The 16,210-nt window shown below is 45.4% G+C and overlaps 1 protein-coding gene and 1 long non-coding RNA gene across 3 annotated transcripts in view; one reads left to right on the forward strand and one right to left on the reverse strand.

Annotated features, from left to right (window-relative positions):
- LOC310703018 overlaps window positions 1-16,210 on the forward strand; it is a 429,179-nt gene that overhangs the window by 418 nt on the left and 412,551 nt on the right. The gene's annotated exons all lie outside the window — the stretch shown is intronic.
- On the reverse strand, window positions 188-14,815 carry LOC310702611 (solute carrier family 22 member 7-like). Of its 2 annotated transcripts, none has more exons than XM_083494461.1 (10): window positions 14,098-14,803; window positions 13,462-13,565; window positions 9,580-9,734; window positions 8,476-8,644; window positions 7,708-7,831; window positions 6,743-6,849; window positions 5,420-5,634; window positions 4,562-4,670; window positions 2,565-2,771; window positions 188-577 (listed from the first exon to the last, which is right to left on the reverse strand). In XM_083494461.1, exons 1-10 carry the CDS (start codon window positions 14,473-14,475, stop codon window positions 376-378), a joined length of 1,770 nt encoding a protein of 589 aa, XP_083350587.1. In that variant the 5' UTR covers window positions 14,476-14,803; the 3' UTR covers window positions 188-375. The 2 variants fall into 2 exon arrangements, with proteins under 2 accessions (XP_083350587.1, XP_083350588.1); XM_083494462.1 differs by lacking the exon at window positions 188-577 and adding an exon at window positions 594-723 and having other exon boundaries at window positions 14,098-14,815.

Raw genomic sequence — 16,210 nt, forward strand, 5'->3', positions numbered from 1 at the left:
CTGGACCACGAAAAACAGCCAAAGCTCCCAAAAGAGGTAAACCTACAAATCTCGTAAGTTATCGTGGAGTCCAAGCATAGCGAAAAGGGCAGCAAATGAGGAGGAAGACTTGGGAGTCAGTGCTTCTAAATTTATTGGGGCTTTTACCCTATTCCTGTTCACAAACACACACACAATCACACCTGTCTAGCAGGCACAATATATCCCAAACACTTTATTTCATCACACATGTCGGCAAATAGGGTAAGTGTATCAGATTCGGCCCTCTCTGAAAGCTGAAAACAAACTAAAATGCCATACGGTGGCATTTAACTTCACGACAGTGTTATCCTCTTATTGGCTTTCAGCTCCAATTAGCACCCAGTTCCCATTATATCAGACTTTTTCCGAGCATCCAGCAGCGTCCATTCCGTTGGCCAGCAACGTCTGATTACAGTGTTGTTTCCCGTTGCACTCACTGCTGGCTTCCTGTTGCTGAGAGAGGGGAGCATCTGTGCCAGTTTGACTCATCAACCCAAGAGGGATTGCTCCATCCATGCCTTGTCCGTGTACTTGGGTTCCCAATGCCTTTTTGTTTCTGAAGACAAGCGAGAGAGATGATGGGATAAAGCTCAGCTCTGGTCCCTGAGGTCTGAAGCCACTAAGATCTCACAAGTACGCCTCTGTCTCTTTAGCCTCCCGCACAGATTTGTCGTGCTTGCTCACTTATGGCAGAGGGGATATCTGAATATTCAACATCAAATGCGAATTAGGTATTCTGATTAGGAAATACCTTACGGACATATTAATGGCTAGGGGCTGCTGCCCCTGCTCACTCTGCCTGCCAAGCTCCTTCCTCCCACCTCCCTTTGCACCTGAACGACTCCATCACCTGTCCCCTCATGGCTATCCAGAGGCTATATATCTCCAGATAGGAATGTTCACACCAGGCAAACCTTTCTGGGGAAATATTTTTCACAAATGAGGCTCTGCAGTCAAGAAGACCCTCTCTCTTGTCACCCCCTGTCTTGCCTTGGATGAAGGAGCACCTGGCAGAGAGACTCTCAAAATGACCTTAATACAGGTTAGTAGAAGGAAAAGCATTCTTCAAGATACCAGGTTTGGTTCCGGGGTGGGGGGGAGTTTTTAATGGTGAGCACCAGTACTTTGAATTGCCTTCAGAAATGTACTTGGGCTGCATGAATACCATGCATTTAAAGAACAGTCCCCCTGCCCCCCCCCCCAAGAATCCTGGGAGCTGTATTCAGGTAGGTAGCCGTGTTGGTCTGATGCAGTCGAAATACAGTGGTACCTTGAGTTAAGTCCTTAATTCTTTCCAGAGGTCCGTTCTTAACCTGAAACTGTTCTTAACCTGAAGCACCACTTTAGCTAATGGGGCCTCCTGCTGCTGCCGCACTGCCAGAGCACGATTTCTGTTCTCATCCTGAAGCAAAGTTCTTAACCTGAGGTACTATTTCTGGGTTAGCGGAGTCTGTAACCTGAAGCATATGTAACCTGAAGCGTATGTAACCTGAAGCATGTGTAACCCGAGGTACCACTGTATATAAAAGTTTTTTTAAAAAAAAATGTCCAGTAGCACCTTAGAGACCAACTAAGTTTGTTCTTGGTATAAGCTTTCGTGTGCTTGCACACTTCTTCAGATACGGGAGCTGGGATACTGGGAGCTGTAGTTTATCTTGCACACAGCTCTAATTTAAAGGTAAAGTAAAGGGACCCCTGGTCCAGTCATGGCTGATTCTGGGGTTGCGGCGCTCATCTCGCTTTATTGGCCGAGGGAGCCGGCGTACAGCTTCCGGGTCATGTGGCCAGCATGACTAAGCCGCTTCTGGCGAACCAGAGCAGTGCACGGAAACACCGTTTACCTTCCTGCTGGAGCGGTACCTATTTATCTACTTGCACTTTGACCTGCTTTCGAACTGCTAGGTTGGTAGGAGCAGGGACCAAGCAACGGGAGCTCACCCCGTTGTGGGGATTCGAACCACCAACTTTCTGATCAGCAACGTTCTGTGGGTTTAATCCACAGCGCCACACGACCATAAACTACAGTTCCCAGGATTCTTTGAGCGAGGAAATGCCCTTTAAGTATACGGCATAGATGCAGCCTAGATCTACACTTAGGGTTTCCTCCAAATGGCCTGATCACTGAGCGTTCACCCTGCTTCGCTTGCACTAAGCTTCCTTGCATGTTATAGTCCAACCTATGTTGAGTATTTGTTCTGATTTGTTTGTCTGCAACAATGAGCATCCACCCTGACTTGCTTCTACAGTGTTTATATGTATTCCCATTAACCTTTCTCTCATCCCACCTTTTCCAGTACATTACTTTCCAAAAAGTCCACTGCCATTGTTTTGAAGTTAACTTGTTATGCTAAAATGGCAAAGGACTTTAATCATGGTGCAAGTCTAAATATTTGACATGCATCGGAATCCCTCCCTCAAAATGTTGACAGTCTGGAGGAACCAGTTGGGGGGGGGGGGAGAAACCTGCTGGTATCTGACTGCTTCCCTCTTTGAAGTAGAAAGCTTTATTCAAGTGATGTGCCTTGTGTGTCTACGTCACTCACCTCCCATCTTCCACATCTTCGATAGTCTCTGGCAACTGGATGTTGGTTGTCTCTGTTAGCAGAAAGGCCACCATCCCAGACACCAGTGCCACCACACTGAATATCAAGGGAGGAAGGTATCTCCAGGTGTCATCTAGCAGCATGATCAGAGGAGCTATGGAGCTGGCCAACCGTGCTATGAATGAACAGCAGCCAACACCACTCTGCCTGCAAAGGTAACGCAAAACAATTTCGATTGGAGATAAATCCATCAAACTGTTACACGCCATCCCAGTCTCTGAGCAGTGAGAGGTTCAAGGGGTTCCAGGCACTTTTCCAGAGTTTGGTTTCCTTGGAATGACGGTCAGTGGAGACTGTGATGTCCTTAGGATATATGGCTTTATTTGCACATATGTACAACCTGAGCCTAAGATGGAGGGGCTGACAGCATTCACACCCCAACAGATCTTGCTTCTCCTTTAGTAACAGCCTTGGATTCCAGCACAAATCAAGCATGGGTCTGTATTTGGTTCTTTTGAAGAAGATTTGGGAAATGTAGCCTCAGAATAAATCCCCAAAGATTTTGCTTTATGTGGAAGGTGGGTATTTCTAAATTTATCTGGTAGGAAGGAAAGCCTAGATTTAAACATAAAATTTTGATAGATATAAAAGGGAAATGAGGCTTTGCCCTGCCAGATCTGCAACTGTATAATGAGGCAGCTTGTTTGTGTTGGTTAAAAGAATGGATTGTATTGGATAATGCAAATATTTCAGACCTGGAAGGCCATGATTTTAAATTTGGCTGGCATGCATGTCTTTGGTATGGGGAAGCTAAAATTTATAAGAGTTTTATGAACAGAGTTTGGGATAAATATAAAAATTTGCTAGAAAGAAAAACACCCTTATGGTTATTCCCTACTGAAGCAATTTCAATTAAGAGAGTTAATATGGATAGACAATGGGTGGCATACAGGGATTTGCTGGAATTTACAGGGAGTGAATCCAGACTGAAACCTATGGAAAACTTAAGGAGCCAAGTTACAGATTACATCATCATCAGGTACATGATATGTTCAAGTTAGACAAAAAAAAGAAGGGTTTTTGGACCAAAGCTCACAATTTGAAAAAGAACTATTACAAAAAAGGATAAATCTTTGTCCAGAATGTATAATCTTCTATTAGAATGGGGGGGGGGGAGAGACGAGCTAGTCAAAGCTTCAATGACACACTGGACAATGGATATAGGACACATTATAGATTTAAACCACTGGGAGAAACTCTGGAAAAGTGATTTGAAATTTACTGCATGTTACACACTGAAACTATGGAATGATTCATAGATGGTACCTAACTCCAAGCAGGTTGGCTAAGATGTATAAAGTACAATCAGATATGTGTTGGAAATGTAAAGAAAGGGAGGGGACCTTTTTCATATGTGGTGGACATGTGAAAAGGTAAAAGAATATTGGGGAATGATTTATAATGAGTTAAAAAAATGTTTAAAATTACTTTCCCCAAAAGACCAGAGTCCTTTTTCTTGGAAATAGCCCTGAGAGAAATTTCTAGGTGTCAGAAAAGCCTATTTATGTATGCAAAAACAGCAGCCCGAGTTTCGTTAGCCCCAAAATGGAAAATGAGCGAGGTCCCAGAAAAAGAGGATTGGCAACTTAAGATGTTAGAATATGCAGAACTTGCAGATTTAACACGTGGAATAAGGGAGCAAGAAGAACATATACTTAAAGAGAAGCGGAAAACATTTATTGAATATGTGGAAAATAATTGTACACAACTGAAAATGCTGGCAGCATTAAGATAAATTCAACACAGCGTAATTAATGTTTGAATGGTGTAAAAATGCAACACTGACTTGAATGGTTATAGTATTAGAAATGCAGGAATGGGAGAGATAGAAAATGAACCATGGAAAGAGAAGAAGGGAAGTCACTGGATATCAATAAGTTTGTAAAAAGCAACAACCACCACCCCCAGTGGGTCTGATTGGAGCCCAAGCCACTTACCTGACCACCGTTGGGAAAAGTTCAGCTGTGTAGAGGAAGACGGTGGTGAAAGAGGCTTCGGAGAAACCCTTGCCCAAAATGGCCACCGCCGACCGGAGATGCCCATGCTCTGAGGGAGGAAGAAACAGGAGGCGTGAAGATTTAAGGGCATTCTGGAAATGTAGGTTTATGCAACACTCTGATGCTCTGGCAACAGATCCACCTTTAAATATAAAAAATACTTTTCGTAGCTAGGGAAATGTACTGCAAGGTGTAGGATAAGGATAAATCAATGGGAAGACTAATTATTATTATTATTATTTATTATTTGTATCCTGCCCATCTGGCTGGGTTTCCCCAGCCACTCTGGGTGGCTCCCAATCGAATATCAAAAACACGAGACAGCATTAAATATTAAAAACTTCCCTAAACAGGGCTGCCTTCAGATGTCTTTTAAAAGTAGGATAGTTGCTTATTTCCTTGACATCTGGTGGGAGGGTATTCCACAGGGCGGGAGCCACTATTGAGAAGGCCCTCTGCCTGGTAGGATAGTTGCTTATTTCCTTGACATTTGGTGGGAGGGCGTTCCACAGGGCGAGTGCCACTACCAAGAAGGCCCTCTGCCTGGTTCCCTGTATCCTCACTTCTCGCAGTGAGGGAACCGCCAGAAGGCCCTCGGCGCTGGATCTCAGTGTTAAACCGGGATGAATGTGCAAAAAAAGAGTACAACCTCCGCATAATCTTTGTGCAAAGAAATCAAGGATGGCTCCTCAACGTCTTCTGAAGGAGCCCCGGGAGGCAAGTGATGCTGCTGCAGCTCATGTAATGACTAGGAGGATGCTCAGTGATGCTGCAGAACCAGCCAGATGAGCCTCTCACCTGCAGGGATGGCTGCATTCAGAGCAATCATGCCTCCCGTTCCAATCAGAGTCCATGCCTGACAATGCCTGCGGCCGATGCGGTCCAAGACAACATACACACTGACTTTGGCAGGGATCTCAATGGCCCCAAAGATAAAATGTGTCACGTACGGATCCAAGCTGAAGCCGCTGATGTTTAGACTGATGCCGTAATAGGTGAACGCTACACCAAACCTGCAAGGAAAACAGAGACGACTTAGGTTCAGCAGCTAGGAATATCAGGATCAGCCCTTGCAAGCCAAAGTTGACAGGTGGATGGGCAATCGCGGGATGCCTTTACGGCATCACGTGATTGACGGGTGTCCTGCCCACCAGTCCAAATCTTGCTCAGTTTGAGTGTGTGAACGAACTCCCTGCAGGACTCAGCAGGGTCGCTCTCCCTCGCATCAGTCAATGTGTGAGTGCAGAGGAGAGGGAGAGACCCTGATTAGTGCTGGGCTCAAGTACACAGAGTTCCCTTGTGCATCTGTCCATTGCTAAGCAGGACTGCTCTCACTACACATCAGTTGGTGTGTAGAGAGAGCAATCCTGTCTAGTGCTGGGTTATTGCTTTGGGCAATGCCCCCAAACACCAAAACAAATAAGGTGAGTGCAGCAGTTTGGAGCCCAATTTCCCCTAATTTATCAGATTTATGCGACTTTATGGGGAGGGGAAGGGCTGGAATTGATGTTGTTTGAGGGTAATACTACCTGGGCTACGCAAATGAAATGGAATTGCAAACAGTGGAAAATGCACGCAATAAACTCCAGTCCAAAACTTGTTAGTTTCTCCAGGCTCACTGCTCAGGTATGTGTGTGTGTTTGTGTTTGTGTGTGCAGGGGAAAGACCAGTTCCATTGGGGATGTAAAGTTCCAGAGAGTCAGGATTGCACACAGCCACCAACTATGTCAACAGTCATTTGGAATTACTCATTCCCAGTTGAGGTAGCGTTACAAAGCGAGATGACATCTGAAGGAACCGTGCTCCATTTGTGGTGGGAGTTTCATAAATCACCGCAAACTAGCATTTGGAAAATATATGTTGACACCGGAGAAAGCACAGCAATACGATGGTTTGCATTCCTCCTTTGATGTAAAATATTGCACATTCGCCCAAGGAAGACAATAAACATCTAATCTGACTTCCAAAAAAAAACCCAACATAGGAAAGCCTGTCTTCAGATAATGTTACTCTGCAGCTTAATTCCCACCACAATTAACTGCAACGCCTTCCAAGAAAGAAAACTGGCTCCATCTCTTTCAAAGTTGGGAAATAAGCACAGTCATCAGTTTTCATTCATACCATACGACGACAGAACACAAGGTGGTCTTCCTCAGCTTGGGAGTCTTCACCAGGTGCCAGTAGAAATAGGTCCTTGACTCCTCTATGGTCAGTGTCCTCCGCAGGACCTACATTCACCGCAAAGGAAGAGGGAAAATACCCCTCAGTGCTGTTTTGCAAAGGCTAGATCCCATCATGACATCAGACAGGAACTCATTCTCCTAGGATGGAGACAGGGGGTTGGACTAGACCCTTTGGGTCCCTTCCAACTCTACAATTCTATGATTCTATGATTATGTAGCCAAGATGGTACCATCTGTGCACACGAGGGAGATTGTCAGCATGCTTCAGAGAACCCCCAAAGCCTACAGAAGCATGAAAAATAAATTTGGAAGGAGGGAGGGATCCCAAACTGAGCCATATTACGGAGTTTTGAGCATTTGACGGGTACAGAAGGCTAGCTGTGGGAGCTTAGGAAGACTCCTTACGCTGAGTCAGGTCATTGATCCACCTAGGTGGTGGAAGGGTCAAGTTGTTGTTGGTTGAACCTGTTTATACGATTTTGTAATTTGGTGTGTCGCTTTTCGCTCTTTGTTTTTATGGCTTGGTTCCCAGCTCTAGGACTGGAAACACTCAATGAAGAGTGGGCTATAAATACTGTGTATAAATATATACAAATTGACTAGCATCGCCTACACAAGCAGGCTTCAGCTCTCCAGGGTCTCAGCCTGACCTGGAGAGGTCGGGGATTGAACCTGGAGCCTTGTTGCATGGTAGGCAAGTGCTCTACCACTGAGCCACCTATTGGAGGGCAAGCATGGAAGATAGGAAAAGAGAGATAACAGAGTACTAGATTGGCTGGCTTGTTGGAACCCTGAGCAGGAACCCTCCACACCACATCATTTTGTTGCGGGTCTTACTCGTTGTGGTTGTTTTCTAGAGGTTCATCACTGCACCTGAGGTGCTGCAAGACCCCTTGCACTCACGTCTGGAGTTATCTTGGAGTCAAACTCTTTCTTGCCATTGACTTTGGCACATCTGGAAAGATAGCCATGCGCTGCCTCCACCTCCTTCTTTGTCAAGAGCCACCGGGCAGATTCTGGGAGCCACCTGGCAAGGGACAAACAAGGTGTTTTGTAGATCAAGTGGGGTTGCTGCATCTGGGATTGCTGCAGATGAGGAAAACATCATCTCTATGCACACACTCCTGCCCCTGTGAGCTCCTGCGAGCAGTCAAGGCAAGATAGGATGAGTGGCATTGACACTTTGGTTCTCAAAGTTACCAGGAAGAAGAGGTAAAGAGTACAAGAAAGAAGAACCTAGGGAAGTTGAAGAAAGGGCATAGCTGACAAGATGTGGTTGGGTGTGCAGGAAACCTTTCAAAGTCCTTGGTGAATATTAGGGTTTGGAGGATGAAGTGTAGGTGGGTTCCCATGAGGCAAGATGCAGTGATAACAGCAAGAACCTTAATTGAACTACATAACTAAGAAACAGGGGCAAAACAACTGCTTATATACATTCCTGAAAGCCTGGGCCACTCCCACTCCCAACATGATTGGCTGCCTAAACTTCCAAGCTGCAAATCACGACTAAGAGTTCAAGGGCCAATGGCAGAGGCCCAAATCCTGAATGTTCTGTGACTGGACATCATGTATCGAATCAGAACACAGGAGCTCTGAATCCTTAGTCCAGACTCAAGCTCAGGCAAACCCAGACCACTGGATACATAACAGAGGAGTTCCACAGTCACTCACCACCAAATGACGATGCTGAGGAGGCAGGGAGAGGTGACAGCCAACAGGAGCCAACGCCACGTCCGAATCAGGTAGGCCACAAGCGCCAAGAGCATGTACCCAAGAGACCAGGAAATGCCGCTGATGGTGCCGCAGAAGGTGCGATGCTTGACGTCAGTCCATTCTACAGCTGGAAGTTAATATACAGCAGCAGCTCTCAACGTTTGGACTCAGTTCACCTTCAACACAATCACGGTCAACCCCATAAACTCTAGCTGCAACGACTCAGCAGCCAAAACTGCACTCCCTGCTCAACATTAGGGTGGGGCAAGAGGGGCAAAGCCACCCTACTCCCTCCCTATGATCAAAGACCCTTCCATATTTCGAATCCATGGAGGAAATTGCCACCCTTCTCCCTCCCTATGATCAAAGACCCTTCCATATTTCGAATCCATGGAGGAAATTGCCACCCACGGGATGCTATCCTGATCAGATGCAACAGATTGCAGAGGGTGGGGACAGAAGTTTGCTGCAGCTAGTACAGTCATACCTCGGGTTACAGACGCTTTGGGCTGCGTGATTTCGGGTTGTGCACCACACCAAACCCAGAAGTACTGGAACGGGTTACTTCCAGGTTTCGGCGCTTGCACATGGGCAGAAGCGCTAAATCGCACTTTGCGCATGCACAGAAGCGCCGAATCACAGCCCGCGCATGTGCAAATGCGCAGGTCACAGGTTGCAAATGCTGTGGGTTGCGAACGTGCCTCCCGCACGGATCACGTTCGCAACCCGAGCATCCACTGTAATCTTCGCAAAAGGAAGACAGCCATAAAGCAACCTTTCTAAGAGTGGTTTGACCATTGATCCCTCTCCAGAGGGAACTCTAGCTCTGTGAGGGGAACAGGGCTTTCCTAGCAACTCTCAGCAAAAGCTACATTTCCCAGGATTCTGTAGGAGAAGCTACGGCTGTTTCAAATGCCGTGGTACTTGCTTTAAACATAAGGTTTAGATGGGGCCAGAGAGAAAGAGGGTGCCCACGATCACTATTCCCATCTGCAGTGTCAACATGCGGAGGCATCCGGCCTGAAATGGAAAGAAATCACCTCTCATCTCGGAACCTCTCACCTAATATCAAGGAGATGATGGACACGCCTGTGAGTCCCATGCCACAGAGCGACCTCATGATGATGAACATCAGGTAAGACTCTGAAAACGCAGCCAGGGCCCCAAAGAACATCGTGGAAAGGAAAGACAGCAGAAGCATCCGCCTCCGGCCAAACCTAGGAAGCCAAAAGTAGACCAGCAGCACCTTTTTCCGTTCCAGTCAGAATGCCAGAAGAATTGCCTTGCCAGGTAAGGCCACAGCCTGCACATCTCTCCAATGTCATTCACAGCACCTAAGCTTGCCTTCGTCTAGCACAGGGGTTGACATCCTTCCTAGGCCCATGGATACCTTTGTGTTTCGGTGGAAGTGGCACGAGTGCTTCCCCTTCTTGCTTACCTCCCCTTCTTGAAATGAGCTCACCCCCCACCCAGAAAGACAGGGGGAGAAATGACTAGGGCCATCATTTGCTAGAGGGATTTCCTTATATGTGTTGAGAACATAAGGGGCAAAAGAAGCCAGTGCTTCCTTGCTGTCTTTTGAGCATTAATATCTCACTCGCTCCATCCTTCTCAATACAAGCTAACAGTGACTTCTTGTGGATAAATGAGCGCATCGCAAGTCATCCAAAATGGCAGTTTCCATATGACACAATATTTGTGTGTGTGTGTGTGGAGAGAGACTTCATTAAAAGCACTCCAATATATGATTACAGTTGCGAGATTGTTATATGCACAAAGATGGAAAGCTACAGCCCGACCTACTATAAAGGAATGGCTGATAAAACTATTGGACTTGCCAGAGATGGCAAAGTTGACGTGTCCAGTTAGAGAAAAATCAATACTGACATTTATTCAAGACTGGAAACTTCTTGTGGACTTTTTGCATGAAAGAGAAAATGAACTTGTAATATTTGGATTTGAAGATTGAAAAAATACTGGTTTATAGAAGATATAATGGTTGGGTGTTAATGAGTCAATACTATGTTTTGCTGCAGGACAGAGAACTGGAAGTCTCTTCATCTTTCTTTATTCTTTTCTCTCTTTTTCCTTTCTTCGCTTTTCCTTTCTTCCTTTATTTCTTTTTAAATTTGTAATATATATATATTTTTGCTGCCTCTGTTCTTTTTTAGACTATGTATATTTCAGAATATTATATTTCAGAATATTATATGTGTATTTCAGAATATTATAGAAATATGGGTATTAATTTTTGTATATATTTGGACAAGTGAAGAAAGAAAGAAAGAAAGAAAGAAAGAAAGAAAGAAAGAAAGAAAGAAAGAAAGAAAGAAAGAAATGGTTTATCTCACAAAGAACCAGGAAGATTTCCCCCAGTTTGCCGTAGCTAGTAAACTTTGTTAAAAAAGTCATAAAAAATATCAAGATGAAATACAAAAAAATAATAATTGAAAGATGATCCAAAAATAACTCCCTTAAGAGAATCAAGTCTTTTTGTCTTAAGAAAGTCTTCAAAAGAATCTCCCCGCCCCCCATTTTTTAAAAAATAACTCCAGTAGCACCTTAAAGACCAACTAAGTATAAGCTTTCTAGGTATGCGCTTTCGTGCGTATACACACTTCATCAGATACTCTGAAGCAGAGGCCGCTACAACATATTCCTAGAGTGGCTTCAGAACCAATCCCTCTCCCCAGGGACTCTGGGAATTATATCTCTGTGAGGGGAAGAGGGATCCTAACAACCCTCTCGGCACCCTTAACAAACTACATTTCCCAGGATTCTTTGGGGGAAGAGCGGGAACAACTATCGCTGGAAGACAAATGTACAATGTCATGCATGCCGCAGTTTTTGTTACCTTTTTCATGTTGGTCCCGCTGCTGTTTCTTGATAGAGAGGATTTGAGCTTTTCGAAATAGTACAAAAAACCTACAAAACCCCTAGATAAAGATGATGGCGAGAGGAGGGTGCCTCAATGCCTCCTTTGTACATGATTACATAAGAAGAGTCTTGTCCGAGGCCTATCTTACCCACTCCTGTTGCCCACAGGGCTCATCCCACAAACAGGCTCTGAGCACAGGAGTCCTCTCAGATCGTTTCTACACTTTAATCCTGGCTGCAGGATCAAATGATCATGGCTAGCAGCCATTAACACCACTTTCAATTCTCTGAAGAAATAGGAGATGGTACTGGGGCTTTTTCCTCAGCCAGAACTCACTAGAATTCAGTGGCGTAGCGTGGGTTGTCAGCACCCGGGGCAAGGCAAGTAATTTGCGCCCCCTAACCCGTGGATTTGCGCCCCCTAACCCTACCCCCCAGATGTTGCGCCCGGTGCGGCCGGCCCCCCCTGCACCCCCCACGCTACGCTACTACTAGAATTCAGTTCCGGCGCCTCTCAAGTGGGCGCCATTGGAATTACAAGAGAATGAGGGAGGCGTTCATGGAGAGTTCCTGCACCTCTGGAAAAAATAGCGTTATTAATGGCCTCTAGTCAGCTTTAGCTCTTTTATTCAGTGCACGCTGCGCACTGAACTGCAGCAACAATCAATGTGCATTGATTTTTAGCACAGTAATATATATATATCTCCAACATGCATTGATTTCTACTTCCTGTCCGCCCCCTCCTGTCTCCCTTTAATACGATGGTCAGGACCTAACCAAGGGCTTCTAAGGCTCCATCCAGGACCAGCGAAAGTGTGCAAATGAGTTTTCCAGAGTTCCACTCCTGGCCTGACTCCACAGATTACGCTGGAAGATCACAGTCTTCTTTCTTCATGGAGCAAGGGCAGAGGCATTCTCATTCATATTTTTTTTTTCAAAATGGCACTTTGCTTTCTCAGAGTCGGTCCTTCTTGGTGGAAAGGTGGACTGGCGTCATGCCTTGGTCCAGCGATTGTGGTAGTATCTGGAGCCAGCCTGGGAAGGGACATCCCCCGACCCACTGAGAGAGCTCATTAACATAGCCCTGGGCACAAACTTCGGGGGAAAAATGAAAGGAGAGATCTGGCTTAACTCCGTGAGGTGAGACAACCAGGGGAAACCTTTCTTTTGGAGGAGCCAACCTGAGTTGCTAGCATGTTTGTAATGGAAGAAATGGGATTAAGTGAAGGAAATGTCAATTTTGAGTGGGATTGGCGTAGGAAATGAATTAGGAGGGGGAAGAAACTGAGTGGGAAATAGATCTGCAAAGAGACAGTATTTTATTTAGAGGTATGGCAGAGGTGTTCACGGGCTGATTGCATCAAAAGAAGTAGAGTTCTGAACAGCACTCAGGGGCACCATGATGTCTTCCCCGCTATACATCCCAGTGCCCACCAAGTTTTCTTCCAATTGAGGTGGGTTTAGGATTATTCCCGTGGAGGGTCGATAGGAAAAGGTTGTTTGTTTCAGGAGGTGGGGTGAGGAGGGAAGTAGTTGCCCAAGGTTGTACAGTTTGAAAATTCATATACGTCTTTGTAATTAAAGATTTATCTACCTAAGACTTGGCAGTGAGACAGGTGAGGCAGAGATGGGCAAAAAGTGGATCAGAGATGTACTGGCAGCTCTCAGAGCACTTGCAGCAGATCAGCAAATATCCTCATTTGTTTAAGAATAGCAACAATAAATAATCTCCACACACCCCCGGGCAAAAACCCCACACATCTAAGTTAGGCTCCAAGTTGAAGAAAGCTTTGAGTGAAAACCAGAAGTTGATTTTTGTGTGGGAAAGGTCTGTGGTCCTTCAGGGCTGATACTGAAAACAAAATATTGGATTGAGCATGTGCCCAGAGGCAACATATTCCTCGATTCCAATAATTATGCTGCTTTTTACCCTGACCCACCCCAACAAACCACCTGGCTGCTGTTGGTGGACTTCGAGATAATAATAATAAAAAAGAACCACAGTCGATCCCACACGCCAGAAGTCTGTCTCCCATGCACCAAAGACCAAAAGTAAACTCTACTCACCTGTCAGACAAGTAGCCAAAAAGTACAGACCCCAAAGTAACACCAATGAAGAAAAAGGTAGCAATTGCCTGGTTCATGCCTTTCTTCTCACACACCAGATCCCACTGGAAGGAAGTATCATGGATTGTAATTAAGGTGACCCAGATTCAAAACAGGAATAGCTGGGCAGAAGAGGGGATTTCAGCTGGAGTAGTTTGCATGAGAAGCCAACCAAGCCCAAACAGTGCTCTCTAATGGTCCCTCATAAACAACTTGGATGACAACTTGGATGATAAACAACTTGGATGACAAAACAAATTGGGGGGGGGTGCTCATCCAATTTGCAGATGGCACCAAACTGGGAGGGGTGGCTAATGCTGCAGATGGCAGAATCAGGATTCAAGATGACCTTAACAGATTGGAGAACAGGGCCCAAGCTAACAAAATGTCAGGTTTTACTGGCTGCACAAATTTAAAATGGAGGACACCTGGCTGACATGTGAAAAGGGGGTCTTAGTAAACCACAAGCTTAACACAAGTCAACAGTGTGATGCAGCAGCTAAAAAAAGCTAATGCTATTCCAGGCTACATCACAGGGGCTCGTCCTCTTTCTCACCCGGATCCTTTCATTGCAATAGAAGTACATCAAAAGCTTACCTCAGTGGCCGTGGTTGATGCATATTGTGAGGAATCGTAGACCCAGCCATGCTGGCAGCTCAGGATTGATGAGGCGTTGTCCAGCTCCCAGGAAGAATTTGCCAGCAACTGAAGCTGTGGCCTAGAAAACATCTTGCAGGGGCTCAGTGTCCCGTCAGGCTCTCTTGGGAGGCCAACGGAGAAGACCTCATCCTGGCTGAGATTGGAAGTGCCAGAAAAAGCTGGAAGCGCACAGTGGTGAGATGGAGAGGCAGAGATGAAATTGTGGAGCAGGAAGTGCATGGGGATCATCAGTCTGGGAATGCAAAGCATCAAGAAGACCAGGATCTGGTATCTCCCAAAGCCATCCACCTCCCGGAGGACATCCTCAAACATCATCGTGCTAGGGAGGGAGGTTTGGTACAGAGCAAACGCCTGTGCACTGTACAAACAGACCGAGCGACTGGGGAGAAGCTCCAGCCATTTAGCAATTAAGTACCTTAGCGAAGCAAGTTTAACATGGCAGTTTCACAGAAAAACAAGTGGCCTTACAAGACCGAACCCTATCAAGTCATGTGGTTCAGGAGAGACAATCCCTTAATGGCGAGCTCACAAGAGCGGTATTGTATTCTTTTCAGCTTCTTGGAGGAAAATATAGAGCCCAAGGCAGACAGAAGCGAGGAATCTAACCTCTTGAACTGATAAGCAGCTCTTGAAATAACTGGATCCAGCCTATATTCCTGGTTGTAGAGTTAATGTAGTACCAGTAAGAACTATTATAAGTGCTTACGCACCAACACTGGATGCCGATGAAGAGGTTAAAGAAATTTTTTACTCTCAGCTGGATACCGTCCTATCAGAGATAAAAGAGGTTTAAAGACTTTCTCAAGGCAAATCTTAAAAAAAAAGTAGTATAAACACCAACCAAAGGTTACATGGGCTTTGAAGACACTTGAACTCAGGACGCAAGGGAGAAACGTGCTAAGAGGAAGGCACGCTTGGCAAATCCACAGCGTGATCAACTCCCGCCTGAAAACCAATGTCGTGTGGATCCAGAATTGGCCTCCACAGTCACTTACAGACTCATTGTTAAAATCGTGTTTATGGAAGACAATCTTACTTGGCTGTGAGTGATCGCCCAAGAAGAAACAGTAAGAGAGCAAAAGTGTTCAGATGGCATGGGCATGGGCAGCTGTTGTTGTTGTTGTTGTTACTAGTTCGTAAAGGTAAAGGTACCCCTGACGGTTACATCCAGTCACGGACGACTCTGGGGTTGTGGCGCTCATCTCGCTCTATAGGCCGAGGGAGCCAGCATTTGTCCGCAGACAGCTTCTGGATCATGTGGATTAAGCAGTCTATATGTGTGTGTTTTTCCTAATTAAATAAAAGCCAGCCTTCTCTCAGAGACAAACATTGTTAATGTGAAAGAAGGAACTGCAACAAAGTGTTGCTGAGTCATTACCTGTTTCTTTTCCCCAACCAGAGTTCCACCCACTCCATCATATCCCTGCAGTTTTCCTCCTCGCCTCCCAATAGTCAGTCAGCACCCCATGTTCTCACTGGTATTTTCACCCACTTTTTAAAATAAAAAACCCAATGGGCATACCTCAGAGTCTGCCAGGTTTCCTTGCTTGTGCCCTAGTGGGTCTTGCTACATAAGGACATGTATGGAAAGTTTGGAGCTGGCATTAGTATATACTAGAACGGATGAAGCATCGTTAGCCTATTTAAAATACCGGTACTGTACAGGAAAAAGCAGGGAATGAATTCTAGTCTCTTCTACAGAGAGACCCTTCTGCATCTCATCACCCAGAACTGATTCATGCTTGCCACCAGGGACCAGGAGAGAGGCTGTTTGCAAACCTTTTTTATTATTTTTAATTCATTTCTTGTACCCCAGCCACTCTGGGCAGCTTCCAACGGAATATAAAGAAGCACAACGAAATCTCAATCATTAAAAGCTTCCCGAAACAGGTCAGCCATATTTAGGTGTCTACCTTATTTAAAGCATTCTTCTCTTTAGAATCTGGTGAATGTATTAGAAACGTAAACTATGTTATAAATCAGCCTGAAGAATAGATGATCATACGTCCATATCATTGGGAGTTATCCTTCCACCAACAGGCTAAAACCT

This window comes from Podarcis liolepis (genome assembly GCF_965112155.1).
Source record: "Podarcis liolepis genome assembly, chromosome: 3".
In the NCBI taxonomy this organism is placed as follows: Eukaryota; Metazoa; Chordata; class Lepidosauria; order Squamata; family Lacertidae; genus Podarcis; species Podarcis liolepis.